The following is a 14,838-nucleotide window of genomic DNA, read 5'->3' as shown; positions in this document are numbered from 1 at the left end:
CAATCCATATTCCTCACACTATCTTGATACCTGTATAATTTAATAAATAAAAGTAACTTCGAAATGAAATGACGAGAAATGTTGAGAATTATCCGTTTAAATTGAGTAATTAATAGCAATGATCCAAAATGGTTAGACCTAATCAGCTGTAATTTAATATCCATCTTCCGTTTGCAAGACTGGTGGTCATTGTTTTATGAAATGAGTTTATCTGTCCGGCTATTTTTACAGAAACGTGTTATTACAGAAGCATTAGGAGAAATATAATACTTGCAAAAGTATTATATATTATTATTATTTAGTTAATATATAAGTATATTAAAAAATTTAGAACAGCCTTACCTCTGCATTGTATGTTTATAGACAATTTATTAATCTTTATAATCATAGTGGTAGGTAATAAGAAACCTACCTAATATAAATTATAAATGAAGAGGGGGAAAAGTAGGTAGATAATAATTTTACTTTCAAATTGATTTCAATTTCAAATATAATTATTATTTTTACATTATTTATATATAATTAAAATATTTTATATAATTAAACTATACAAAAGTAATTTTAGAAAGTAATTGCGTAAATTACAGCGCGACTCCGGTACATAGACGCGATGGCTTCATCATCGGGATACTCATATCTTTTCTCATCATTCGGAACATACGCAAATCCATCGAAATGTGTAAATTCTCGAGCTATAATGTCTTCTAAATGATACAGGCGTGTTGGACGTTGTACATCCTTAAGGTTTTCTGAAATATAGGCATGAAAGTGTTCATTAACAAAGAAAGTTAATTATTTATATAGGACCATTATTGGTTACTTTATGCATATCAAGGGAAGGAATGGAAGAAGAATGGATAAAATTAACTGGAGAGATCGAATTAGTAATGAGGAGCTCCTGCTTAGGATTAAGGAAAAGAGTCAGAAAAGAAAAAATGTTAGTATACTAGATACGATACGACAAACTTATGAACATTATAATAGAAGGAAGGAGGGGTAGAGGGAGACCAAAGTATACACATAGGCAGATCAACGAAAAGGTTGGTGTCGTGTCGTATCAAGAGACTCGCAGAAAATTGTAGCGAGTAGCAAGAGCTCGACCGACAAGAGCGCAGCTCTTAAATAAGATATATATATATATATAGATGCATATCAATATATTTTAACTGTACTGTCTAGTTTAGCAAGTATTTTCAGTCAATACTTAGTAATAAATTTGATTGTGCATAGTTAAAAGTATTCTAAAAATAAAACTTATTGGTGATTTGAATGTGACTACTTGTTAGAAGAAACTTATCATTTTAGTTCATAGGAATAGCAGCGTACAATAGCGGAATAGCGTACATTTGACGTTCCTATAGAACTCGATATCCTAATTAAAATTATATTTATTACATTTTTATATTTTTAAATAAAAATAAATGTTGGATCCAAATTTGTTTCCTTAGGTTCTAGCCTACTTAGCTTGCCAGTAAATCCGCTACTGACAGCGTATGAGGAGTGGTATTAGCATCACAGGTAATGTCCATAGTGCTGTTCGTGTCTGTAAATGCCGATTACCATTTTCTAGCAAGTGGATCGTCGGCTTGTTTGCTGTGTACACTAAAAGGAGAAGACTAATTATTGAATTATTTTTAAGGTAAGTCTTTGTTTCTCATTTTCTTAAATTATTATATTGTAGGTTATTGGATTTAAAATAAAATAACTTTACCTTGTGCTACGTATCTTATAGACTGATCCACAGCTACAACATAGTAGAAAGGTTGGTCCATACCAAAATTCAAATTAGTCTCCATTCCCATTCGATTCAACCATTCGGCTCGGCAACATGGGTCCCACCCACGAACTATACACACATAGTTCAGTTTTAAATGGTAGCAAACCATACCGATAGCATATTGAACTCGGCTATCATGTCGTTTTACGACAATCTAAAATGTAATAAAGCTAAGTATATAATACTGTTTTGAGATATTAAATCGATTTTGAGGTGCCGTTTCTTTAAATCTATCTTTTATCCCAATATTTTTAAATTGATAGTTACGCAAAATTACTGTTTTATGGACATTCATAAACTAAATTTATGACAATTTTGTGTTAAATTTATTAGAAATTTAATTCTTATTGGTCTTTAATAAAATAAATAAAGGTTTCGCCTTGACAAAAATTGAAATTTTAGAGATAGGTTTAAAGAAACGAACGCTCAAAATCGACTCCATTATCCTTTATCCGCGCAACCGATTATAATCAAATTTTGTAAATGTATATGATTTGCTTCAACTTGAGAGAGAGGACATTATCATGACAAAAAAAACCCTAAAAATGGACCCAAAAATGAATATATGGGGTAAAATATTTATCAGGTCAGCTAGAACTATAATAAAATCGTATTATTTTTTCGGTCTGTATTTGTTGTTAGTCGTAGATTGACTATACAGCTTCATCGGGTGCACCGCGTGCAGGGGCGAGTGCAGATGACACAACAAGCTCGCGAGAGGGGAACGATGAAGTGTCGACTCTTACCGATGGATTAAGGCGCACGTCCAAAGGCGCTAGAGTGGCCTCGGTTTAAGCCGCCACTTTGCCTCCCGTTAAGGGTACGAGGGTCTATTAAGCTCGAGGAGGGAAGTGTGGGCGAGTTGTGTTCAGGTGTGCACCTGATTATTCGCGAACGCTGTGATGGGGGTGTTCGTCCCCGCCGGCGATAGTGAAGTAATTGGATCATCGAGGTCCAAGACTCAGACAACGATGTCGGGGAGTATAAAGTCTTTAAGGGTCGAAATTGGTTTGTCTTTGTTTTTATGAATTAATTTGAAGTATGGTATAGGATGTTAACCTCTTAACTGCTTGGTTTCAGAAGTTGCCTTAACGTCCGATTCAAATCGGAAATTTTATATTGTACTTGGTTTTAATATTACTATCATTTTGAAATATTACTTTTATCCTATACTCTATCTCTATTATTATTATATTTATAAAGTAGGCAGTTAAATAGAAATAAACATGTTCTCTGTCGGATAAGTCTGACAGTTTATAGTAACATGAGAGATATGCATACATTAAAATCAAATTTATATTACTCACTTCTTTAAGGCTTGGCTCAGTAGAAATACTTCTAGAGGCCAACAACATTAGCAATTGCAGATGAACATCACTCATCTGTGGAAAGGAATATAACGCAAATTATTATGTATATAATAAACTAGTTAATCTCAATAAGTTGTTATTTATGTTACAAAGTTTTATATTTACGTACATATTTAATGTTCAGGGGTGTATTAATGTCAAGGTCACGCATATTATCAAAAAGGAATATGAAAAAACTCCTGTATGCATTTTGTTCCATTTGATTGATACCTAGCAGATCAAGGAGCAGTAAAGCATTTTGAGTGTTCCTGAAATAAAAATACAATATAAGTGTACATAGATAATGCAGTGATTACGAATTTTTAACCTTATTTAAAACATAGTTGGTAAGAAAAAAGTTTGCATGGAAAATAGATTATGTCGAATATAGAGATGAAACGGATAGCAGTTTTGCCGGTTACTGGATACCGAATATTCGGCTAACCATGTGGCCGAATAGTCGGATATCCGGCTATGTCAGTGCGAATTGATCGCAATCATGACCCTTATTCTTAGTAAGCAACAAATGCCAAACAATACCCAAATTAACAAAGTTTGCCAAAATCTATTTTTCAGCATCTTGCAGCAGTGTGTACAGTGAAAGACTTTTCTGAAGCTGGCCTTATTTATGAAGAGAAGCGAAACCGCTTGTTACCTCTCAATGCAGAGAAATTAGTATTTATTCACCATAATTTGCCCTTAGTGCAGTATGAGTACTAATTCTTTTTTTTTTCCTATTACATTCATTTACTATTGTGTGATTAAAAATTTAAAATTAAAACATTCTATTGTATAAGTGATAGTAAGACTAACTAAATAAAGCAAATAATTACTTCAAAATATACTTTTTTATCCAGATTATTTTTTAATTCGGCGGGATGCCTATCCGGCCGGTTAGTATTAAGACCGCCGGATAGACCGGATACCGAATAGTTACCGGATATCCGTTTCATCTCTAGTCGAATACACAGAGAATACTCGTTGATATTAATGATCTCCGTGGCGTAGTGGTGGGTCCATTTTGTAAATGAGGTCCCGGATTCGATTCCCAGTCCGGCCAATTAAAGAGTTTTTTTTAAATTGGCTCAGGTTCACGAGAACTACTGGGCTAAGTATCGCGTCATAGCTGCGACATCTACTCAAGTGCACGTTTATATGTATTAATAATTCGTTTAAGTGTTTACATACCAATCTTCAATAGATCCCATACTCATTCGAAAAGAAGAATAAATCGATTGAAGTAGCGCATCTGGATGATATTCGTAACGATTACTATGGTTGTTTTGTGAAAAAGGGCAGCGCCTTTTTGGTTTCAATTCTCCATTATTAAGATCGATGGTGTAAGCTGGAGCATTTGGATCGTCCCAATTGGGCCGCCACTCGAGAAACAAATGATTCGGGAACGCTACTAGTTCACATTTCACATTACATTTTCTAGCAACTGCATGGTAAATAGCCCCAACAACAATGGCGTTTCCGATTTTGTTTTCTAATACCTAAAATTAAAGAAACCATTTATTAAATCTTTTTAATGTGTTCGATGTAAAGTATGTACAATAAAGATTTTAGAATACAATACAAACATTATTGTTTATTGATAAAAATATTTTATATTATCTTTTTTCTTTGCTGTTGATTACTTTCTTTTTAACCATAAATAGTGAAAAAAACTGAAGGATCTGCTTTTGACTTCCTATGTATAAAAATTTACAAAACAGAGCTTACCGAATAGGACGTAATTTAATATTTATATGCAGATAAAATATGTATGTTGTATTAATTTTACTACTATCAAAATAAGCAAATAAAATTATTTGTAACCTTAATTATGTCAAGAGTTTGCAAATTTGCAGTTGTAGTCACAGCCATATGTCTTTGTCGATAAATTACTTGAGTGATAGCGTCCAGCACTTTTTCTTGTGATATCAGTCCTTTAGCACACCTTTCTTGAATTGTCATGAATGGGCCTTTCGATGAATCTTTATTTTCCAATAGGCTTTCTACTTTATTCACTAGTACTTGTAGCTAAAAGAGTATGATATTATACACTAATTGACGATCATGATAGTCTGGCAACAATTACATCATTTTATCTTATGATCGTGAGTTCGATCCCCATAGAATATAAACCTTTGTATTCACGAAAGAATTAAAAATTCAATACAAGTCAGTAATATACTTGAATTGCAATACAATATCCATTCGCAGTAGTTAAAACTAGTGATGACTAGCGTTTGTGATAAACTGCGTATGCGACGAATTGAGATATTGACGAAATGCATCTGTGACAAACTACGTGTAGTGACTAAATTACGTACTGCGTGTAGTGGCTAAATTGCGTACATGATCAAATGCGTTCGTGACATGGGGTCTTTAATCCGTCAGGTACATGGCTCTTTTTGGAAACCATCTGTTGGTTAATTCCTGTTTAATTCATTATGATGATGGGTCAACTGACATCACCTATCATGCCTCTCTAGTGCCCCACCAGAGTAAATAATTAGGCGCAAACGAGTTTCAATTTTATACATTTTCATATGTAAAGAAAATAGTGACGAAAAGGAAAATACCTTCTATTATTATAATAAAGATGTTATAATTTATACATACTTTATTATTGACATTTTCATCTAAGTGTAAATTTTCATGATCTATCCATTGCAAAAAGAAGTTCACCACAATTTCAGGAGGCAGCTCTCTGCGCAAATGTGACTTTGCCAATTTTATTGCTAGGTAACCGTGAATCAAATGACGAAGAATAACTTTTGCATAATGCATTTCTGTCAACGTAAACGGTCTGCAATCAAAAATAAATTTCATAGCCTGGTAATAATATTTATATAAATAATTAGTAGGTACTAAACAATTGACAAAATTATGTTCATAAATTGAATATGTTTATAGAAATAAATGAAAAAATCTTATTTTTTTATTTGGTGGGAAATATTGTTTTGTCCCCTACCCTAGATCCTATATTTCAAGTTGGATCAAACAATACATTATTTATAAAAAATAATTAAAATCATTTGAGCAGTTTCAGAAATCATGTCATGAACATAATGTCATGCGATATTTATTAACTTATAATGAATATTCAGTTGTTATTCATTACTTACCCTATTTGGTTATTTTTTCCTATTTGGCTGAATACCAAATACTTAAGTAATATTTTTTGTTGTAAACAAATAATTGGCGAAATGAAATTATTGATTTATATTATAAAAATATACATTTTTTATAATTATTGTGTACATAATCACATTCTATATTACAAAAATTAACAAGAAAGCTATGAAATAAATGTCTATTCACAGAAAGGCTAACATTTCTAACATTAAGGACGTATGGCATCGCAGGTTTTGAGTAGGTAAATATATTTGAATAATCAATCTAAAAACAGTCACATGGAATGACTACACAGACTGTATACTTTTGCCTTATATGCTATTTGTTGTAAATCTATTTTTTACATATTAAAGAATACCATTACTTATTAGTAATAGTATAAATTGCTTATTTATTATATGTATATCACTTCAGCAATGTAATAAAAAGTATTAATTTGTAAGCAAGATACATAACTACTTTCAATAACAATTAGGTATTTTATAAAAATACTATAAATGAAATTACTTACTTTTTGCTTACAAACGTCTCAACAGTTTTATTTCCTTTTTTTATTAAATCTTGTAATATATAAATAATATAGTATAGACTCAGGTTATTATTTGTTGCAATACTAAAAAAATGCTTGATATTTTGCAGTGTTACATCATTAGCTTGCCTGTAAGAGAAAACTATTAATTATAATTAAAATTATTATTAACAATATATACAAGTGTACATAAAACTACTTAATAACAAATTTCATACGGTAAATAAAATTAGGAAGATATATTTTATGGGATACTTACCAGTAAAATTGATGTGACATTCTAATTAACTCAGAATACACCTGCTTTTTTATTATACATATTCTTTTTAATTCTTCTAACCAATTACCATTGCAGTGTTCATTGACAACTTCAAACATGTCTGAAGAGAAACTGAAATAATTTTATTATAACTTATTATTGTGAGTTACAGAAGTTGCTTTTATTAAATTCTAATTTCCTCAATTTTTTTTTATTTTTATTGTGCCCTTGCATAGAACACAAAGTATCAACTGTCAACTATATCTTTATATATTATTCTTATTCATTCATTATTATAATTTATTTCTATGCATGGACACAGGGTAAGCCCTAACCTATATTGTGCTCCAGGTCAATATATTTGATGGCACTCCAATAGTGTAGAGAGGCCACTTTCATTGGTATTTTTGGATCAATGTATGGAAGGTGTAGACACCAGTTTCGGTCATTTATTCTTATATGGGAATCCTATTCATAAAACACACCAAGGAATTTCTTTTGATGATAATTTTTTTAAATTTTTACATCATAACTTATAAAAAAAAGAATAATTTTTGTTCCACAAAATAGATTGACTTCAATTAAGGCAAAATTAATATTTCATATTTAAAAATTAAATTATTTAATCAGTTTTGATAAAATATCTATGGGACCAATATAATGGGACAAATAAGTGATGACTAAAAATTGATGCTATTAAATGCTATGCTATTAAAGATATAACTAAGTATAACTATAAGAGCCTGCAAAAAATATTCTATACCATAATCCAGTAAAGACCCACTTCTAGCCATGGGTTTCTCAACAAATTATCAGGAATATTAATATAAAATTGACAAAATTAATACGAGACTAATATGGATGTAGATCCCCATTGTAAAATATTAAAATTAATTTACAATTCTTATTAATATTGCATAACATATACATCAAAATGAGATTTTATACAAAAGCTGTACTACATAAGCTGTGTACTTGGGCACTTTTGTCCCATTCATGTTTCTGGCATAAATCAGTTGTGTTTTGGTTTGAAGGGTGGGATATGAAATCAGGGAATAGAGGCAATTTTTTTTTAATGGATGATAATGGAATGGTAACCCCACCCGCACTATTGGTATACACCGGCAGGGCACTAGTGAAGAATTATAGGTGAGAATGAAGTAGGTCAGTTAGTCCATTGTGACGAATTCAACATGAATTGTTCACAATGGTTTCCAGGGGGAATCATATGGAGGTTGATCTAATAAGGCATATTGCTAGCAATGAGGCTGTCAAACTTCATTGCTAACAATCCCAGCGGTATAGATGCATTAGGTAAAAATGGAACAGATGAAGGGAATAATGGGTGATACAGTATATTCTATTATTATTAGTTGTGTTTGTGCACAGTTCGTGTTTATAGGCGACGGTTACCACTTTCCATCAGGTGGGTCGTCAACTTCCTTGTCATTCTAAGTTGCATAAAAAACCTTACACACAAATTATAGTTACAATTTCAGCAAAATTGTAAGAATAAGGTAGTATCATGGATTAGGTATATACATGACGGGTATTCTAGATGAAACACGATTATGCTTACGTTTTCTTGAATTCCTTTTTCCATAAAGATTGATTGCTTTTTATGGTTTCATAGAAACGTTTACAAGTCATCCCAAAAGAAACGATTTCATTACGATTATTGTATTGTAATATCAATAATATCACTTCATTTGGAATACATTCTATTGTAGGCGTAATTACATTTTCATTTTCCATTGTGTAACGAAGTAATTATTCATAAAGAGATAAAATACAGTTAGATATTTATTGAAAATTATAACCAAGATCATATACAAAACAAGTTATTATTTACTTATATCAATAACATACTTCAATGTCAATTTCTATATAAGTATGTAATAGCTAAATAAGGAAGAAGGACCTAAAAACAAAAAGTGTAAAGTCCAATATCCATAGACACCTAGCAATATTCTTTACTTTGCTTACTCAGAGTAAGTAATCACTACGTTATATTGTATTGTTCACTAAATTCTTGATTTTGACACATGACATGAGTATTTTTTTTTTTTTCTTTTTTTTGTGGCGTTCACCCCGATATTAGGGTATTTTGCCAAGAACAAAACGGGGAAACGATAATAGTAATAAAAATACCTAACACAAACGAATTTAGAAAGGATAAGGATTAGGTCTAGGATATTTATAGGATATGAAGGATATACTTGTACATATGAGAATATATTTATAAATATATAGGAAAAGCAATTGATGCAACTATAAATGTATTCATGTAATATAACTAAATCTTAATATTGTTATCATATATATATGAAGATAGTATTTTATAGATAATAGGATCATTGGAAGAAAGTAGAATAAGAATAGAAGTTGGGAATGGAACACGGATGGATCGGAGATGATTAAAAAGGGAGGTGTGGTCAAATTTAGAACATGAGAAGAATATATGATTCAAGTCCGCCACTTCAGCACCGCAATTACACGACGAACTTTGTACAATACCAAGCTTGTATAAATGAGAAGGTGTGCATACGTGACCTAGACGCATACGAGTTATAATAGTTGTTGCGGTCTTTCCAAGCTTTAATTTACAAAACCATGGTTTGAAAGGAATATCGGGTTGTATAAGACGATAAAATCTTCCTTTTATTGTACTTGTTTTTTCCCAATATTCCTTCCAGGCATACCTTAAATATATTTTTGGGAGACAAGCTAGGTCACTACAGTAATTATGATACGGATACATATCACCACAAGTTACAGCCTCTCTAGCAATAAGGTCAGCTTTGTCATTGCCGCTAATACCACTGTGTCCTGGTAACCAGGCAAAAGAAACGGAATACCCTCTCAACATGCAAAGATAAAGACTTTGTCTTATGTCACAAATAATGGGATAAACTGGTTTTGATTTAAACGGATATTTGGCTAGAGCTTGCAAAGAGCTCATAGAGTCAGTGAAAACTATTGCCTTATGTAATTTCATTAAAAGTATATATTCTACAGCTTTTAAAATACCATAGCATTCCCCGGTAAAAACTGAAGATTCCGGTGGAAGTTTAATTTTTTGAACGATATTAAATTGTGAATGAAACACACCCACACCTACACAACCGCTATTGTCTGGTTTTGATGCATCAGTAAAGATGTAGTGCCATTCATTCCATTCAATGTCAGTTATAAACATAAATTTGGCATTCAATTCTGAATCATTTTTTGATAACCCAAAATCATATTTAATATTAGGAGATAAAACTAAAGATTGATATGAGCATTTATAAATGGGAAAACAGGACGATGTAAAAGTGGGAGATTCTATGGATTTATATTTTTCATAACTTTGTATTAAACATGGAGGTTTTTTATGTTTCCAATAAGATGAAGACGAAATAAAGATATGTAGTTGAGATAACTTTTGAATAAGCGGAGGATCAGATAATTGTAAACAACGAAAAAAGAAGCGGTCAGATAGATATTGCCTTCTTAAAACCAAAGGTGGATCACCGACTTCGAGCTGTAAAGCATTGATTGGACTTGATTTCATTGCTCCAGAGATAATCCTCAAGGCCTTTGATTGAATTAAATCCAATTTCTTAAAAGCAAATGAACTTCCTGGAGCTAACAAAAAAGTTCCATAATCAATGACACTCCTTATAAGACCATTATAAGCAAGTTTTAGTGAAACGGGATGTGCTCCCCACCAAACTCCAGCAAGGCACCTAAGAATGTTGAGGTTACGCTCACATTTCGTAGAAATATAATTACAGTGGGACAGACCTGTTAATTTATTATCTAGCACGATACCTAAAAATTTAATTTCAGTCTTTATAGGAATGTATGAGTTATCATAAAGCACCTTAATTTGTTGCGGTGATCTCATTCTTGAAAACAAAACTACACTACTCTTGGTTACAGAAAGATTAAGACCATTTGCATCTAACCACGTTTTTAACAAATCTAATGAATCAGATAATTTGGCAGAAGCAGATTCTATGGACTTCGCAATAAAATATAATAAAAGATCATCAGCATATTGTAAAATTTTGACGGATTTATCAAGGAATAATTCTAGATCGTATGTGTATATGTTAAATAAGATTGGACTGAGAACAGATCCTTGTGGAAGGCCTTTCCATACTGTTCTAGATAATTTGGTATCTTCATCTAAATTCATATATATTGTTCTTTCTGATAAAATATTAATAATGAAATTAGAAAGCATTACCGGTACATTTAGAGCTTGTAATTTAGTTTTTAAAATAGAAATTATTACATTATCATAGGCAGAATTTATATCTAAAAAGGCTGAGAGGATTGACAAATTTTGTGAGAAAGCTATATGAATATCTGAAATAAGAATGCTCACATTATCTAAGGTGCTCTTACCTTTCCTAAAACCAAACTGGTTCGGGGATAGTAAGTTATTACTTTCTAAAAACCATTCTAGACGGTTTTTCACTAAATGTTCAGCTAGCTTTAGTAAGACAGAGGAAAGTGCAACAGGACGGAATGATGATGGTTCAGAAGGTGGTTTATGAGGCTTTAGAAATGGTATAATAATCTGAGACTTCCATGAAGTAGGTATATTTCCCGAAATAATTATGGAATTAATTATATTTAAAAAGTAAATTAATGTCGCATCGCTAGCATTTTTAAAAAAGGAATACGGTATACCGTCTTCTCCCGGTGCAGAGTCTTTAATAGAAGCTAGAACACCTTTAAGTTCTACTAGAGTAAAAGGAGAGTCAAGTTCGAATAATTCGTCAGAGACGGATAGAGAAATATTGTAAAGGCATTCCGGCACATAACTAGGAGCAAGGCGATCTAAAAATTTATTCGCTAAAGTTAAATCGAGTGCAGAACGTGATGTATGATCACTAAAGGCAGATCTGAATCTTTTAATATTATTCCAAACGACTGATGAATTAACTTCTGGACAGATAGAAGAACAAAATCTTCTCCAGCCTTCTAATTTCTTTTTTTTCAGTAGTTTTCGAGTAGAACGTGAAACTGCGGTGTAAATTTCAAAATTTTCTGGTGTCATGTAATTATTATAATTTTTTTCAGCCTCTTTACGATTTTTAATTGCTTCCGTACAATCTTTGTCCCACCAAGGTGGCGAGGGAATTTTCCCTGAAGCACTATTTTTAACAGGAAATAATAAATCAGCAACCTCCTTCATATTTATCATCAAGTCATTACAACATTGATGTTCATTTCCATGGTAAACAATAGGTAACTCCGATATTTTATTATCTAAATATTGTTTGTAAATATTCCAGTCTACATTTGATAAATTATATTTAAGCCGAGGACCACTCTTTCGACTTGAGGGAATGGAAATTGGAAAAGAAAGAATGAGGGGAAAGTGATCGCTTCCGAAGGTAGAGGAATGAGGATACCACGACAGTGAAGAAGCTAAATCAGAAGAACATATTGAAATGTCAGGAGCACTAAACCCTTCATTCGGTGCAGTTCTACGTGTTGGTACATCTGAGTTAATAATACATAAGTTGTAAGTGTCAATTATCGTCAGGAGTTTTCCACCATAAAAATTAGAAGTAGAACTGCCCCACGATTGGTGTTGAGCATTAAAATCGCCCATTACGAGAAAAGGTTTAGGTAAAATTGAAAATAATTGTTCTAGTTGTGAATATATTTGGCATGTAGGATCAGGAATATATAAAGTAACAAAACAGATACCATTTATAATTATAGCAGCTGCATTAATGCCGCTATATACAGGAAGCGAAAAAGAAGAAAAAGGAAGGGAGTTTTTGACCAATATGGCAACACCGCCATATCCGTCAGCTCTATCATCACGGAGACTTGTAAAGCCTGAAATCCTAAAAGGATATCCTGTCTTTAACCAAGTCTCTTGGAGAGCTATTATAAAAGGATTATATTTATTAATCAAATAAAATAAGTCTGATTTCTTGTTTGTTATGCTACGACAGTTCCACTGAATTATTAGGACTTTGTAATCCATTGTGAGAAGTTAATAATTGAGAAAATACATTGTAAATGGCATCGTTGGACGGTGGTAAAGTTGTTTGTATCATTTTCGATTGCGATAACACTTTAATAAGCATGAGAATAATATCAAAGATGGATTGATTATTGTCAATATTATTTGATGATAATGCACAACCATTAGAGGGAGCAGGAATATTATATTCCTTAACTATGGCTTCATGGGCAGAACGATCATATCCTTGTTGTGCTTTTTGAGGAGAGCGTGGTTTAAGTGTAACTGTTTTTTTATATGATGATTGAATATGTGGTAATGATGATTTCTCTTTAAGGAAAGAAGATTGAAAATGAGATTTATTGGACGGAGGTGATGATGTTAATACATCTGAATATAGTTTAGAAGTGGGAGGATGAAATTTTGATGCTTCAGCATAAGAAACACAACTGTGGGCCATTGTTTCTTTAATGGCTTTCTGACGTGCATATTCAGGACATTTCTTACTAATTGCTGAATGAGAACCATTACACAAGATACAAGAAACATTTTCCTCATCTACTTCACATTTATCACCTGTATGATTTAGCCTGCATTTATAACACCGAGGATTTGAACGACACTGCATCTTGACATGTCCGAACCTACAGCAGTTATAGCATTGGATAGTGGGGTAAATGTACAAATCTACAGTTAATGATGTGTAAAACATAAATACTCTTTTTGGTAATATTTGTCCATCAAAAGTAATAACAATGGTTTCAGTATTAATAAAACTTGGTTGTCCTTCATTAATGGTCTTTTTCTTAATTCTTCTGGTTTTTAGAATTCTCCCACAACCTATAGGTACTGATATATTTTGGATTACTTCCTCTTCTGTCCAATCTTTAGGAATACCCCTCACAATTCCCATACGGGTTACATGGAAAGAAGGTATAAATGCCTTAAAATTATGTATTTCTAAGTGACTATTATTTAAAAATGCATTTGCATTTTCAAAATTTGAGAAAGAAAGCGATAAACGGTTTCTTCCTATTCTTTTGAGGCTACCATTCACTATATTATTTATCTTATTAGTGTGTAAAAAGCGACCAAATGCAATAGGATGTAATGTAGTGTTATCATTAGAATGTGTTTCATTTTTTTGTACATGAACGACATAAGGAGCTACATCCTCGGCATTGTACAAAGTTCTGCTTAAAGTACTGGGTGGAGAAGCAGGTTTAACAGACTCGGTATTGTTTACAACTGGTATTGATACTTGAGTTTGATTCTCATCCTCAATACATTGACAATCACTATCTTTAATTTTAGATTCGAGACCTTTGGTGTGCCTCCTTCGTTTTTTATTGCAATGTTTGCAAATGCGACGTTCGCTACGTACTCGCTTACGTTTAGAACTTGCAACGATAGAACCATCTGTGTCCATACTAGATTCACCCAATATATCAAAACTATTATTAAATGGGATAGTTATATTTGCAGACACCTGGGGGGTTGTCCCCCCAGGGTCTATAGGTGGATCCATAATGTCTAATTAATATAGGTAATTTACTTACCAATATTTACAGCAACAAACACTATTACTACAAAATATACAATTATATATACAATCTAATACACAATATATAAATAAGACTAATCCTTATATAATTAAAATAAAATTAATTTAAAGAAGATCAAAAAACACTCCCGCTTTTTTAAACGTTTCCCGCGCTTTTTTTTCCATGAGTATTCTTTCAAATTCTTAATCTGCTGTCAGTTTTTTTTTTTTTTTTTTTTTTTTTTTTTTTTTTTTGTGGCGTTCACCCCGATATT

The 14,838-nt window shown here is 32.0% G+C and overlaps 1 protein-coding gene and 1 long non-coding RNA gene across 3 annotated transcripts; one reads left to right on the top strand and one right to left on the bottom strand.

The window, feature by feature from the left end:
- Window positions 1-472: 472 nt before the first annotated feature.
- Window positions 473-8,944, bottom strand: LOC113517553 (F-box only protein 21-like). Its single transcript, XM_026902257.3, has 10 exons — window positions 8,620-8,944; window positions 7,041-7,172; window positions 6,764-6,910; window positions 5,737-5,923; window positions 4,948-5,151; window positions 4,315-4,622; window positions 3,257-3,395; window positions 3,085-3,159; window positions 1,712-1,931; window positions 473-749 (listed from the first exon to the last, which is right to left on the bottom strand). The coding sequence occupies exons 1-10, from the start codon at window positions 8,793-8,795 to the stop codon at window positions 562-564; spliced, it is 1,776 nt and encodes a 591-aa protein (XP_026758058.1). The 5' UTR covers window positions 8,796-8,944; the 3' UTR covers window positions 473-561.
- Window positions 8,945-12,641: 3,697 nt separating this feature from the next.
- LOC128200633 (uncharacterized) lies at window positions 12,642-13,811 on the top strand. Of its 2 annotated transcripts, none has more exons than XR_008252823.1 (2): window positions 12,642-13,095; window positions 13,358-13,811. It is a non-coding gene; the product is annotated as an uncharacterized LOC128200633 (long non-coding RNA). The 2 variants fall into 2 exon arrangements; XR_008252824.1 differs by having other exon boundaries at window positions 12,642-13,103.
- The last annotated feature ends 1,027 nt before the right edge of the window (window positions 13,812-14,838 follow it).

This window comes from Galleria mellonella, unplaced genomic scaffold (genome assembly GCF_026898425.1).
Source record: "Galleria mellonella isolate WM207_F2 unplaced genomic scaffold, CSIRO_AGI_GalMel_v1 utg223, whole genome shotgun sequence".
In the NCBI taxonomy this organism is placed as follows: Eukaryota; Metazoa; Arthropoda; class Insecta; order Lepidoptera; family Pyralidae; genus Galleria; species Galleria mellonella.
This window is presented reverse-complemented; position numbering and strand designations above follow the sequence as displayed.

Bases quoted from the DNA above. Each gene is read 5' to 3' on its own strand.
- LOC113517553 (XM_026902257.3), bottom strand. From the start codon at position 8,795: ATGGAAAATGAAAATGTAATTACGCCTACAATAGAATGTATTCCAAAT. The intron at 5,924-6,763 runs GTAAGTAATTTC...TTTTGATTGCAG, and splicing joins GAGACGTTTGTAAGCAAAAA to ACCGTTTACGTTGACAGAAA. The intron at 750-1,711 runs GTAAAGTTATTT...CCTATATTTCAG, and splicing joins TATAAGATACGTAGCACAAG to AAAACCTTAAGGATGTACAA.